The 15,291-nt window shown below is 41.0% G+C and overlaps 1 protein-coding gene across 1 annotated transcript; it reads left to right on the top strand.

Annotated features, from left to right (window-relative positions):
• Positions 1 to 3,650: 3,650 nt before the first annotated feature.
• Positions 3,651 to 14,781, top strand: CHRNA6 (cholinergic receptor nicotinic alpha 6 subunit). The gene is given in 7 exon segments (XM_063180459.1): positions 3,651 to 3,749; positions 3,752 to 3,965; positions 6,227 to 6,366; positions 7,503 to 7,547; positions 9,179 to 9,288; positions 9,430 to 10,414; positions 13,309 to 14,781. Coding segments are annotated over 7 exon segments (1,716 nt in total). The 3' UTR covers positions 13,432 to 14,781.
• The last annotated feature ends 510 nt before the right edge of the window (positions 14,782 to 15,291 follow it).

The following is a 15,291-nucleotide window of genomic DNA, read 5'->3' as shown; positions in this document are numbered from 1 at the left end:
TGCCACAACAGAGCATTTTAAGGTAAAATATCAGTGTTCACATGTTGATGAATTGCCTATGCAGTACAGACATGGAAAAAACACTAGTCCATATAAACTTTTCAGGCTAAACAATTCCTTCATCACTCAGAACCTAAGAAGCTTCATGTTCCAGCCTTTAGAGATAGTCCTTCAATTGCCTGCTCAATTTAAGTACCTCCCTTTGTCAGAAATCTCCCTTCTGTGAGCTTTAGTGAGTTTCCCATTTACCTTAATTTAGCTAATGCATAAGATATCCAAGGCTGATTACAGAACTGTCTGTCAGATGGCAGGACTTGACTGATTCTTTCATTTTTCCATTAGAATTTCCTTCTGCTGGCATCCCTTTTTGCTAGCAGTAGGTGTCCCATGCCCAAGGAAGCACTGTATGTGAATATGCAAAGAGGACCAGACCCTAGATGATTTGGTTGAGTCCCCAAAAGCTGTCTGCTTGTGAAAGCAGTAAGTTGCAGAGTAGACATAACATTAAATGGTGCTGAGATCCCACTCAGCTCTTTCAGGGGAGGTATCACAAGCAAATGTATAGGTAGACCTGAGCAAGAATCCAGTGAGAAGTGGCTCAGATCCCCATAGTGCTTCCAGAGCAGCAAAGGGTGAAAAGTGCCCCTAGAACAAACTAGGCTGTACTGTTTGTACCCTAGTACAAACTTGGCTGGTGGTACTTAGCAAAGAGTTAACAAACTGTGAACTTCTCCACTGGATGCAGGGGCTTCTCTGCAGATGATCAGGACATGAGTATCTCATGATGGAAATCACTTTTGTCACAGAGCTGTTTGTAACTGTCCCATTGCAGGTTAATCCATTGCATTGTCAAATCCTTACAAACAACTCAGATACAGCTCTCCAACAAAGGACTGCTTGGCTCTAGAGGAGGAAATCAGCCATTCAAATCTGAGCCTGGCTCCAAATGGATCTGTCATTAGGACTGCAAATAGCACCAGGGAGCATGCCTTCAGCTCCTGGGTGCATAGGCAACCCTGCAAATGGGTCTTCTCATTGTTTGTTTTTTTCACTGTCAATACCATGCAGCTTTTACAATATCAAGTTCCAGTTAAGTAGTGCATCTAGGTCCTAGAAATATTTTTGTGCAGATTTTGTGCATCTCTGCAAGCTCTTTTTCCTGAGCCATCATAACTGAAGAAAGTAGAGATATTTTTTTTCTGAGTTAATATATGCTTGGGGGTAAAAGTACATATGGAAGGACTAAATCAGCTCTTCTTTCTACCCAGAGGGCAAAAGAAAAATGAAAGCTTGTCAATATATGCTTTCTGTTTGAGCTTGGCATTTTGACACTTCTTTTGACCAGTACATATTAGATTAAATTAGGTACCTCCCAAGCAGCAATGATTCACAACTTTTTTCTCTGCTTCCAGCTGACATCCTTCTACTGAGGCAGTGCATCAGCTGGTCTCTCTGCATTCTCCATCTGGATGCCTCATCGGCCTCTTCTCATGGCTCGGTTTGAACTTTGCCTTCCTCTTCAGCCTTTCCCAAAGGCAGCACCCACTCCAGCAGCACAATCCCCCCTGGCATCTGCTCCCTGAGTGACTGGTATTGCCTCCAAATTCAGCCTTGCTCCCCCTAACAAAGCAGTTCTTTCCCTCAAGTGTGGCAGCAGGGATCATCTTTGCCAGTTGGCCTTGCACTGCTCTCCTTCACTCTGGAGGGGAAGCACACTTATTACCTTCACCTCTGAAAACTTATCAGTCTGCAGACATGCATGTGCTGATCTGTTAACTTCTCCCACCTGATTCCCTGGCCTGTTACATTTATGAAAAGAGCAAAAAGTTTGAAAATGTCAAAACATTTTAAGTTGGGGTGAACTTGTTTTCAAATTGTATCTATGTTACCATATGTCATCCTTCTAAAAGCACTGGACTTTAACAGGAGTGCATATGCCATGACTACAGCCAGCCACAGGCATCCTGTGATGCCCCATGGCTGTGTAATTCTGTTAGCCACAGACACATCAGTTCAAGAAGAATCTGTGAACTTAATTTCATAAGGTGAGGAAACTGCAAGTTTATGAGCCTGGACTACTAACACCATTCTAATAAACATTGCAACTTGGGAAAATATGGCATAAAGTAGAAATTTTTTGTGGTTTTTACTTTTTTCCTAAGAAAATGTTTGCAAAATGGAAACTTAAAAGACAAATCACCACACTGAAACCCACTTTTTCATCTTAAAATTATTTGCAAGAAGAATTTATATCTAACTTCAGTTTAGAGATGCCTCATAGCCATGCCTTGTGATCTACACTCACACTGTTGCTTTTGAGAGGGCAAAATTACTCATAGACTTCCAAACACTCATAAGTTTCGTTTTTTTGCTTTCTCGTCTCTCGGCAGAAGGCTCCCTCTCTAATGAGCTCTGGAGTAAGGCTGGTGCCTGTAATCTTTAAAGATTTTCTTTTTCATGCCTCAAACCTTGTCATGGGCAGCCACTTCAGGGATCCACATGGGTCCACTTCAGGGATCTTCTTTATTCAGTCAATTTATTCCTAAGTCTTTTTCTTCCAGACAGTCCTCTTCTTTTCTATTTATACTTCAACAATTTGTATAAATGACAAACTACTTTCTTATTCTGTACTGCAGCTTGGCCTCTGTATTTTTTAATATGAAGGGCATCTTTTCTTCATTTTCTGGCTTTTTTTTAAATTCTCTCTACACTTATACAACAATGTAAGTGCCTGAAAATACAGCAGCCTTTCTGTTTTTATCAAATCATTCATCCAGTCACTCGGACTTGATCATGCTGGATTGAGCACACATAAAGGAGATTCCCTGTCCGAGCTGCTTTCTGGGAGGCTGGATGGCACCTGTGGTGCCTTTCACCCTTCCTGAGAAACAGGATCCTCAGTTTCTCAGATCCTTTTCCTACAGATCCTTTTCAGGCAGTCCTGTTGCAAGGACATGTGTAGTGAACGCCTGAGGAGAGAACATGCATCAACCTCTAAAGGATTGTGAGATCAGGTTTTTTTTTAACTTCTGTGATTAAGAGTAACACTCTGTTGCAGAGAACTTGGCCTGTAACAGCACCTGGTGGGTTTTTTTCTTTATTCTGCTCCTCTGTTTTCACACTAGCATACTGGCACAGGAGGCTGCACACATGAGGAAAAAAAAAAGTTAGAAGAATTGATGTTGTAAGCTGACTGGACTGTCAGGAATGAACTTAGCATGCTTAGTTGCTCCTGTCAGATGGCAATAATAGGTCTACTTGCCTTGGATTTATTCACTGAGAATACTGTCAAGCAATTTTATCACTTGATGCTGTGCGCTATTTCAAGGTTCGTATGGCTTCTGGTAGACATGTTAAAACCATGTAACATCCATTTCTATCACCTGAAGAATCAGTCCTCAGCTAAGAAACTGAAGCTGTTTCACCTCTGCGTATTGTGACGGACTCACTCAGGTGATCATCGGGCAACAGCTACAAAGCAGCTGCTTCAGCACGATGAGAATTCTTAACCCTTTGGTGAGGGGTGAGTGAATGCTCCCCCTGCTCCATGACGGCTGTCCTGTGTCTTGCCTTCCCTCTCTCTCCTGCACTCTTGCACATTCCCCGAGGCAGGGGTGCAGGTGACTGGAAATGTGAAGTCACCTGATAGGATGCTGCCTGACTCCCTTCGCTCTGAGCCGCATAAGCTCTCCTTGCCTAGTGGCAGTGAAAGCAACTCAGCAAGGCTTTGCTCTGCTCAGCAGGCTGCTGAGTTTGCTGCAGATGCAAAACAGAAATCCATCCTTCTATTGCCTACTTACCACCAGGAAGGTTATATGTCTTCTTGCCTCTTGTTCCTTCTGCCAAACCTCTTTTCTCAAAAGGAAGCTCTGTTCTGCTGCTAGCAATGCATCCTAAGACGTGGCTATGCTGGTGTTGCCCTGCTTTCTGTGTGTGGGCATTCGTGTTCACATCCTTAATTAAAGGTAGGCTCTCTTTGATACCAGTTTCTACAATATTTTCTAGTTACTGTCTCTGCTTCTGTTTTCTTGAATTAATTCAATGTAAAGCTTCCACCAGCTATTTCTAACCTGAAATCTGTAACACTTCAACAGTATCTGAAAAGAGCTAAAGCAATGCTAGTTTTCCAATGTAAAACTCTTCATTTGTGTTTGATAGCTAATGGAAGAACTATTTCTAGAAAACAATGGAAATGGATTAGGGTTCCTAGTAGTTTGATTTGATGTTTCAATTTGCAAGTGCTTTAATAATGCAGGCTATGGATGTCCATGGTCAGTACTTACACTTTCAAAAGCGCAAACTTTAACTATTGTTCACTATTGTTTGTGATCTGTGTTTTAAATGTGCTGCAGTCATTTCTGTTCACAACTCTCATGGAGTTTAGCACGATGTTTGCATTTAGGACACATTTATTTTGAAACTCTCACTTCTGCAGATGACCAAGATGTGTATCAAATATACTGCTTGTCTTAGCAAGGCATAAGAAATTGTTTAAAGCAGCACCATAGGATAAAACCTAAATACTTGTCTGGTTTCATTACTTTATTTTAAAGCATGTATCTATTAAGAAGCCAGTGGGAAAATTTCAAATGAAACATAATTTTAGATGCATTTACTTTATGTTCCCACAGTAGTGTACTTCTAATCACAGCGCTATGGGTGGTGATGATGAAATCTGAAAAGAAAAATTTTAGTTCTCTTTTGAATGAAACAATACATGATATAAAAGAATCTAAAATTCATGACATATTCATGTGTCTTCTCTGAATGACGCAGAAAGGATTAAATAAAATTTTCTGTACATGTAAGTGACCAGTAGCCAGCATTTAATCTTGCGGTATGATAATCCCCTGCAATTTCAGGATGCTTCGTATCACCTTAGAGGTGAAATCTCTTTTTCAAGAACAGGGGAAGGACAGTCTAATCATGAAAGTGCAGCATACTGAGACCAGATGTCTCCCTGCAGGACATCTGCACATCCACAGGCCCTTGAAGGATATGTAAATTGCAAATTTATGTGCGAGAGACCATGCTGCGTGGTACAAACCCCTTCTATGTTTAATATTTGCAATCATAAAGGCTTATCATAGTTACTTGTCTGATGTGTTCTAGTACAATCTGGGACTAATGCAAAAAACTTATGACAATGAGTCCAAAACCAAATTTTTCCTCAGTTGTATCAGTAATATCTTTGGGATAATCATATAGCTTTGATAACACAGCTGTGCACAGCATGAGACAGAAATTCTAAATCTTGTGTTTATAAAATGTTTCTATTTAGGGTGCTGAATTACAGTAATGTATTGTAATAGCAAAGTTTCTCAAGAAAATTGTTCTTCTGAGCTGTTGTTGCCAGAGCCAATAAAATTTAATATTTTCCTTTAGAAATCAAAGTGTATAGCCTTTTACACTGTGAAAATAACTGTTTCAGGTTTAGACTATGTGTAACAGGTTAGGAGCATTCTTCTTAACTGTGCAGTGAGTTAGCTCAGTGCCTGTCACATACCTTGCTTCCTCTGAGCCATCTGGTACGTTCTTCATTAATGAGGGGTTACAGCTGTGATCTGCTTGTTCCCAAAGAACAGTTCTGTATTACATAGATGCATGCTACTCTATAAGAAATGTTAATATTTCCACTTTTTTCTTGTTCTTAGAACTTAATAAATGAACTTTCTGCAAAGAAAAATTGTGCTATCTAAAGAGTGAAAATATCAATTGTGAGGATAAAATTCAGTCATAATGTTTAAGATTAGGATGCATAATTGTAGTCATCTAATCACCTGATAAAGATTTTGATACAGTAGTTGCAGCATCAAGCTTTTCATTTTTAAGTAGGTATGCTTTTCATGAACACCCTGTTTTACTGGGAAGATTCACAAAAATTAAATTTGTCACATTTCTACTTCTTATATTTCACACCACCTTCCTTTGGTGTCATACCAAGGTGGACCAAATGGAGGCTCATAGGCCAAATCCAGCTTAGGAGACAAAACCACCAAAGCCATTACCTTACTATTTGAGGAAACAAGGAGTAGCCAACATTCTGCAGGAGGATGCTTTCAACTGACACCATACTGGCAGCCTCTCCTCTCTGTGCTCTGGTAGCTTTAAATATGGTCACAAGCACAAGGTCCAGAAATATAGCGCAGACTAGTATGTTATCCAGCGCCTTTTTTCCCCTTTTTCTTCTTTCTGGCTCAGCTGTTCTTTGTCTTTAACAATACAGATACCACAGCCTGCGAATCAGAGGAACGGTTATTTCACAAACTCTTCTCCCAGTACAACCAGTTCATTAGGCCGGTGGAAAATGTGTCTGATCCTGTCACTGTGTATTTTGAACTGGCCATCACCCAGCTTACAAATGTGGTAAGACTCACTACACAGTACTGCTGAGCTTTGGGGATGGTTGTAAACACATGCAAATTGCTGAAGCAGGAGATGTAATTGTGATGGCTGCACACACCAACAACTCTCCTAGCTTTCATTTCATGTGTTTCTACCTGCACCTGCTGAAACCTCTGCTGTTCTTTTCAATCAGATGAATTGTTCCAGTTGCTTGAAGAAGTGGTTTGAATGACACAGATTTATTTCCTTACTTCTATAGAATCAAACCCCTCTGCTTCAGGTAGCAGCCTCCAGAGCCCAGGGCAGAAGCACTGAATGTTCAAGCCCATGCCAGCCCTCTTCACAGGGCTAGCCCACTCCAGAGACACCTAGTGTGTCCACGTTGTGTGTAGCATGTGACCAATTCTCCTTTGGGACAACTGTCATTTCCCAGTAGTCCTGAGGGGAGAAATCTTCTCATTTTTTTCCATCTATGTGTTTCAAAATGATGTAAGGGAAAAGTGTGGAAAGTGGAAGAGTGGTGTTTTAAAGCATGAAGGTGGGGATGTATGTTGCATGTTTTGGAATGCAAATGGTTTGGGGCAAACATACTGGGCAGGACAGAGCCAATGTGGAAGAAATATCACCTTTCTGATTTGTGACTGATTGGCAATTGCAATAAGTGACTGTAAAAAGAAGGTCTCTGTACGGCAGCTACCTAATTTAGTGCTGGTCAAGTGTATCTGCTCTAGAGGTTTGCATAGAAATTCAAAACACTGTGATACAAAGGTCATTTTCCTTGAATCTCAACCAATTCTGTACTGTAATCAGAGTATTTTAGACACTGAATCCAACAAAATACACAGCCACAAGAAGAATCTCATTCTTCTGGTACAGGTCAGAGCAATTCTAGGTTGTGTGCTCTCCAGATACTCAAATGTCTGGCAAAAGAGTGCAGCTTTCTGTATATCTGATATTTATGGGGCACGATTTTTCAGTAAAGTTTTATTCATTTTTCAGTAGGGTTGCACACAACAATGTACAATGTGTAAACCTCTTGAAAGATGCTAGAAAAAATCTGCTATCAGTTAATGTGAAATTCTATTTTCCAGTTTTATGGGCAAACGTTTTGGCCATCTCAGGATACTAAAACTGTTTATGCCTATGTTTCTTTATAGGATGAAGTCAATCAGATTATGGAAACAAATTTGTGGCTAAGACACGTAAGTGACTGTGTTGCATTTTGCATCGAAATGATTAAATGTGTGTTACTTGTAATTCATGTCTATACGATAAGTTTTTGTTTTGTAACAAGGATTTAAAAAATTAATGAGAAGCTCCACAATGAAAAAATAATTTCTTCATTCTTTTTACCTAGAAGTTATATCTTCTTTCTTTCCTGTGGGATATATTCTTCTCCACCTTCATGATTATTGGTTTTCTTCTGGGAAATTGAGCTGGATGTACTCCTTAAAGAGTGATTAAATATGCCACTCTAGGTCATCCCCATCAAAATATTTATTAGAAAAAGGAGCACGCCTCCATTGTTCCTGATAACTTTGAGTATTTTTACATAGATAAGTATTGGAATTAAATACCAATATAGCCGGATGGAGCATACCAGGGCTCGTCTGGGCCTTGCTGCTTGACCAAGGTTGGCAGCTGTGGTGGTTTCACCTCAGAGACACCTTTGGCTGGCTGGATGTTGCAGCTCGGCACCTGGGACAAGTCCAGGCAAGCAGCAACTCAGGTTTACCTCTGGCGGAAAGGCTTTAGGTGATGGTGAAGGAAAGGAATCAAGTTCTGCTGGAGGGTTTGATCCAGAGCTTTACTCCAGGCACACAGACCTCTGCATGTTGCAGCAGCTCCAACAGAACCACGAACCACGTGGTCAGCGTGTCTTTTAACTCCAGGGAGAGGGGAGGGAAGGGGTAGGTATGCCACCAACCAGGTGAGGGGAGAAGGCTCAGGGGACAAGTGACACCTGGATGGCCCAATGTCCCCAGGGCTGAGAGGCATCTTTTGAACTTTGCCAATCACACAAAGCCCTTTCTGGAATGCAAGATTGACGGACAGCACTCAGCAGGGGGCAGGGGAGGGGAAGGGAGAGGTGATTGGCACGCCTGGGGAAGGAACCGGGATAAGTGAGACAGGCTATGACATCACACTGCAACTAAGATAAGGATTCTTAGGGGACCTAAACTGCTGAGAAAATATAGCTAACTTGCACCATTGTTTTCAGGCACTGGTTGTGGTCCACACAGAGTTTTCTGTAAAAGAGAGCATACTTACAATAGGTGAGAGACTGTGGAGCATGGCCCCATGATAGGGCAATAGGCAGCAATGCAGGAGAGCTGCTGTGCATCCCTCACTGCCCTGAGCTGGTATGTCAGCACTCCTGTGGAACCAATACTGTCTTCTGGCAGCAGCTGCCTGTTTGTGAGCAGGTCGACCAAACATGGGGGTGCAGGTCTCCTCTGGTGCTGTCCTCCTGTCACCTGTGGGGTGCTGCAGCAAGGTCCCTATTTTCTCTTGGCAGTGGGGAGGTAACCTTTCACAGACAAGGCTCTCTACTGATGTCACACAACAGAGGAGAGATCTCAGCATGGCAGCAGTTCATAGCAATTGGCACTCCATCCTGTCACAGAGAAGAGAGTAGCAATCAAGAGAGCAGTGTTCACACATGTCTAGTGTTTCTCCAGGTCATGGCCTTCCTTGGAATGATCTTTTGGACCATTGTCCCCTTCTTCACATGCTACACTTCATTACAGTCTGTCATTTTACGGGAAGATCTGAGAAACAGATATTTGTTGATAATTTGAAGTTTTATAATCCTTGTCCATTCTTCTTTCAGATTTGGAATGACTACAAACTGCGATGGGATCCCAGACAATATGATGGCATTGAATTTGTTCGGGTACCAGCAGATAAAATTTGGAAACCAGATATTGTCTTGTATAATAAGTATGATGATTCATTTTACCCATTTTATTGATTCATTTGAATCTTTCTCTCAAAAATATCTCCTTGCATCTCCTGTAAAAACACCCATTACATTTTATTTTCATGGTAATTGTTTTGGTTTTGCCTCATTTGTCTTTCCAGTGCTGTGGGAGATTTTCAAGTTGAAGGCAAGACCAAAGCCCTCCTTCGCTATGATGGAATGATCACCTGGACCCCACCAGCTATTTTTAAAAGCTCCTGTCCTATGGATATTACTTTTTTCCCATTTGATCATCAGAACTGTTCACTCAAATTTGGCTCATGGACCTATGACAAGGCCAAAATTGATCTTCTGATCATTGGATCCAAAGTAGATATGAATGACTTTTGGGAAAATAGTGAATGGGAAATAGTTGATGCTTCTGGCTACAAACATGATATCAAATATAACTGCTGTGAAGAGATCTACACAGACATAACATATTCTTTTTATATTCGAAGGTTGCCAATGTTCTACACCATAAATCTGATCATTCCCTGTCTTTTCATCTCATTCCTGACTGTGTTAGTTTTTTACCTGCCATCTGACTGTGGTGAGAAAGTTAATCTTTGCATCTCAGTGCTTCTTTCTTTGACTGTATTTTTACTGGTGATCACAGAAACAATCCCATCCACCTCTTTAGTAATTCCCTTAGTTGGTGAATATTTACTCTTCACAATGATATTTGTGACTCTGTCAATTGTCATCACAGTGTTTGTCCTCAATATACATTACAGGACTCCAATGACACACACAATGCCCAAATGGGTAAAAACCGTCTTTCTCCACCTGCTCCCCAAAGTCCTGTTGATGCAGAGGCCACTAGAACAGCAGAAAAAAAACACCTCCAGCAAAACCAAGAAAGTATCAGACAGTAAGTTGGGCAAGTCAAAGCACAGCAAACACAAAGACACCAAATTGCACAAGGAGCAGCGGTGCAGTCACTGTGATCAGGCAACTGAACTCCGTACCACCAAAAGACAGCTGAGCCATCAGTCTCTGAGATGGATGGCAGAGCACATGGAGTACTCTCCAGAGGTGAAGGATGTCATCAGCAACGTCCAGTTCATCGCAGAGAACATGAGATCTCAAAATGAAACCAAAGAGGTAAGGGAGGTAACCATCCCTTTAGGGCTGGTTTTGTTTGTATTAAAATCAATGGTGATGACAAGGTGGAGTGCCTGTGTGTAAAGATCAGGGGCTAGGTCAGCAGGGCACTTGTCCTGGTAGGAGTCTGTTACAGACCTCCTAGGCAGGATGAACAGGCAGATGATGTATTCTAGAGGAGGTTAGAAGTAGTATCATGATCACCAGCCCTTGTTTTGCTGGGGGACTTCCGCTTGCCAGGAAGCTGCTGGAAGGGTAACAGCAGAGAAGAATCAATCTAGGAGGTTCCTGAAGTGTGTGGAAGATAATTTCCTGACACAGGAAGCAAGCCAACCAGGGAAGGTGCCCCACTGGACTCGTTGTTTGTGAACAGAGAAGGACTAGTGGGAGATGTGACAGTTGGAGGCCATGGGCACAGCAACCACAGAATGATAGAGTTTTCAGTTTGGGGTTTAGTTGTGAGAGGTGCCAGCAGAATTGGATCTCCAGCAGCTAGACTTTGGCCTGTTAGGAAATTGATTTCTAGAGTCCCTTTGGAGTGAGTCCTGAACGTCAAAGGAGTCCACAAAGGCTGGTCATGGTCTAAAAAGGAAATCCTAAAGGTACAGAAGCAGTAGGATGAGTTGCTGGGGAAGAAGACCATCTAATGGGTTGTTTGTGTGAGGTCACAAATTTTTTTCTTATTTGGGATTACTATCATAGAAAATGGTGCACATTGGAATTTAAGGGATTCTGGGGCCATATCCTCCGGTGTAAACACAAACTTAAAGAAGCTGAAAAGGATTTTCTGACACCAGGAACTCATAAGGAGCAGAACTTCTCTGACACTTCAAGATATTTATAAAAGTATTTAGAAACTAAAGCAATATATATCTTTGATCTGTCATGAAATTTCTGCTTTTGGTTTTGAATTTTTTTAGATGCTCTATGATAGTAAAATCCATCTTAAAGCTAAGTACTGCTGTATTTATATGGAAAATCACAACAACTTTATAAGGGAAATGTTGATATGCATTATTTCTATCAGAATATTTTGTTGAAATTCATACAACTTCAGTAAAACTTAAAGATCACCATTATTCCCCCCTTTCTTTATGCCCTGCAGAAGAAGTTTCATCTGAAAGCAAAATCTATAAATTTCTGAATAAAGGAGTAGAGTTAAGCCAGTGACTGAATTCATGGAGTGAGAATGTAGCACATGCCAGCCTGAAACAAAAGACAGGAATCTTTTACCATAGAGGAGGTTGGGGATTGAGCTTAGTACCTATGGCCTTAGTGCTTTGCTTAACTCACAAATTTCAGCCCTGCTTTCATTATCACACCTGCTGCACAAAATATATCTATGTACTGATTCAGATACTTTCTCTGATGGTCTCCCAAAAAGAAGTTTTCCATGCAGTCATCCAAATAACTTATTGTCTTGATTATACAGCTCAGGGGAAATCTTCTTTTGCTCATTTTGCTGATTTCCACTTTGCAAATCTCTCCTGCCTCATGAATTTTTTTTCTTGGTCCAGTGTGTTCATGAGCAGCTTTGTATCTTACCTTCTAGAACATATTAGAGATGGGAAGAATAATTTTTCATTTACAAAAAATCTCCTTTTCAGGGAAAAACCAAGATTTGTTCTCAGGCAAGCACTGGGAGGCTGCTTCTGCTTCCGCCAGATATACAAATGGGTGGTGTTATGTACTAGTCCTAAATAAATCAAAGCCCTTTAAAAATTGCAGAAACATTTATAGCTGTTGGAGTTCTCCTGAGTGCTCTTTCATGCAAAGTGCAGCTTCCATGTCTGATTTTCAGAAATCCTCCAAGGTTCTTCCTGTTTCTATTCATGTTTATGTTACTATCATGGCCAACTTCTTTTTCATATAACATCCCTATCACTCAACCCAACACTAATGACTATCATAGCTGTCCTCTCAGTAACCCTGGGAGGTTGGATAGGATTAAACTAAATAAAAACTTGAAAAGTCTTACCTTATTTATCTGTTTCTCTGGCTGAATTGCCATTATCAGAGTCTACAACTTCAAACCTACCCTACTTAAATTTTACTTATACTCTCCAATACCTGCTGCTGTATTCCTCACCCTCAACATGATCAAAATCCTAAAGCCAGTATTTTCTTGGAGGCAAATATAATAAAATTGAAAAAACAAGTGGGAAGATCCCTCAGCAGAGAGCTCTTAACTAGTCACTAGTTTATATGTGTGAATGTTCTTCTGATGCAGTTTCTCGTGCAGTACAAGTTCCAAGGTACAGTTTAAAGGACAGCAACTTCATTGAATGTGGTTCTAAGATCTGTCTCTCAGCCATGCAAAATCCGTTCTGTCCTGCTTAGCACACAACACTGCAGTTTGCTGGAACCCTTGCTTTGCCATAGTCCATGTGTCCATGTGTCTAGTTTCCTGAAATCAGTGGGGCTTGATTGGTGAGACAGTGTTTCAAATCAGACCAGAATAGCAAACTGCATCTTGTGTACGCTGTCAGGATAAATCCTTCAACAGGGTTTAGTGATGTGCAGCTGTGGTGCTGTGCCTGCTGTTAAACCATCCCACTCTGCACCCACCACATGATCAGGTCCTGTTTGTTAATATCAGCACCACAGCCATGGATTAGCTGCCCTCAGACTCAAATATTTAGAACAATTCAGCAGACTAGCAGACAGTGCTGTATGTTCTCAGCGAAAAGTGGTAAAATACCATTAGAAAATCAGCTCCCTCTGAAGAGATGTGAAAACTGAGCAGCTATAAGCATGACAAGCACATTTCTGACTTGCATGTGTGCTCTTCCTTACATTCAAAAGCACAAAGGGCATTTCTACTGCGTAATGTCACTCACAATTGTATGTAACATTACATGTATTTATCCTTCTCTTTTTTTATTCTCTTGCAGGTGGAAGATGATTGGAAATATGTAGCTATGGTGATAGACAGAGTATTTCTCTGGGTATTTATAATCCTGTGTGTGTTTGGGACTGTAGGGCTCTTTATCCAGCCACTAATAGCAGAAACATAACTCAATCTGTTGCTTTTTATCCACTTTTGCTCTTGTTTCGTTTTCGGTTCATAGAAATTTACCTTCTATTTCTCTCCTCTAACATCATGCCTCTGCTCATCACCTCATCAGCACCCAGCCACAGAAGCTCCCAGAACAATAAAGTATGCGTTTACATTTATGTTTGAAATCAGACAGATCTTAAGCATTTAATCATATTTGAAGACAAATGGACTTAAAGTTAGAATGTGGTTACCATGTGAGGCATACACATTTGAAAGCTTCATGCCTCTAAAATCTTTTAAAATTAGTTTGATCTGCCACTTACTTTTCCATGTAAGGGGACCAAAAGGGGCCCAAAGTCCCCTTTACCTCCTGATAGTAAGTACCAAGACCTTGATGAGCTTCAGTAGGATTTCTAAGCCACCTATCTCACCAAGTTAACAGTGGTCCTAGTCCACAGGTTCTGTTCTGAAAACTCTTGCTTGCTCAGGCTCTGACATAAATCCAACAGAGAAGGGTTTGTTCCTGACTAGATACTTGCCATGGACAGAATTGGTTTGACAGCACTGAATTGATCTGAGGTTTTGTGTTTTTAAAGCCCAAGACCAACCTAAATTATGCATATCCCAGCAGGAGAAGGATGGATACCATGAATCCTCTGCAAAGCTGAGCACCCTGTTTCAAACAGCTGTGCAGCAGTGTTCTGCTTCCTGACTCCTCATGGGTCTGTGCTGTGTGTGCAAACCTGAAATTTAGGGCCATGTCCTTTGGGGCTGAGGTTGCTGTTTTGTAACTAAGTCTCAATCCTAGTGTGCTTCCTCCTGAAACACTTAGTAGATGTGTTCCTGATGTGGTTTCTATAAAATGTGGGTGGTTTACCCTTAAGTCCCTCATTTGTTTATATTCCTGTAAGTTTTGTGGTGAAAGGTTCTTCTTTAAAAGGCACCACTTCAACTAAACCAAATGGCTCCAAGAATACAAAGCCCTTGTCTCTTACAAGAACCTCTAAATTTAACTGTACAGTGTCAATGCAGTGCTTTCAGTGTCTGACATGAATCAGTCTCCGCCCTGAACATCACCAATCCTTGGAAAGTAAAACTCCCTGTTTCTGAAGTCACTGGCTGGCCATTTACTCTTTTGTGATGTTTCATAATAAAGAGAATAGGAATGAATTAGTGTTTATGTTAAAGGCAGAATGACAAGAATATAACTGTCTTAATTCACCCAGTCATGATTGTAGAAGAACGAGTAGAAGAAAACTATTATTTTCTGTAATCTCCCTGAATGTTGTTCAATGATGTAGCAACTGACAGACAGATGTATGAAAAAGCATGGTTTATTTTGTCAGCCTGTCAATTAAATGTCACTCCTGAGATACACCTTGAAGAATTTGTGGTTTGGGTTTTTTTTTTTTAGATTTCTTCCTGTCAATGTGTTTATAGATGCTACTATTGGCTCTTTAATCAGAAAGAAGGTGAGGGAAAAGAAAGGAAATTTTAAGAGGAGAGTTGAATTCTGAACCTAAAAACTTCATTTGTACAGAAAAGACATCTGACTGCCAGCATTCACTGTTACACTCTTTGACCATCCAAACCATGAAAATATTGTGGCTGAAGGTGCATTGCATTGGTATCTTAAGCATGACAGCTACAGCCCCACAGCTGAGACAGTATTAAGGCAGAAGGATATGGTTTTTTGTTAAGACTTGTCATTTGCAATATTGTCATCCACAGGCAGAGTAGGTAGACCAGAGGGAAGAGCCAACTGGAGGACTGTCTCCCTAATTGTGTATTTAGTGGCAGACCTTTGCGGGGAACATAGTCAATGCTTTTGTGGGCCAGCAGCAAAGAGATTTAGAAAAGCTCAGGATCAGGCAGC

The sequence above is a fragment of the Melospiza melodia genome, chromosome Z (assembly GCF_035770615.1).
Source record: "Melospiza melodia melodia isolate bMelMel2 chromosome Z, bMelMel2.pri, whole genome shotgun sequence".
Taxonomy (NCBI): domain Eukaryota; kingdom Metazoa; phylum Chordata; class Aves; order Passeriformes; family Passerellidae; genus Melospiza; species Melospiza melodia.
This window is presented reverse-complemented; position numbering and strand designations above follow the sequence as displayed.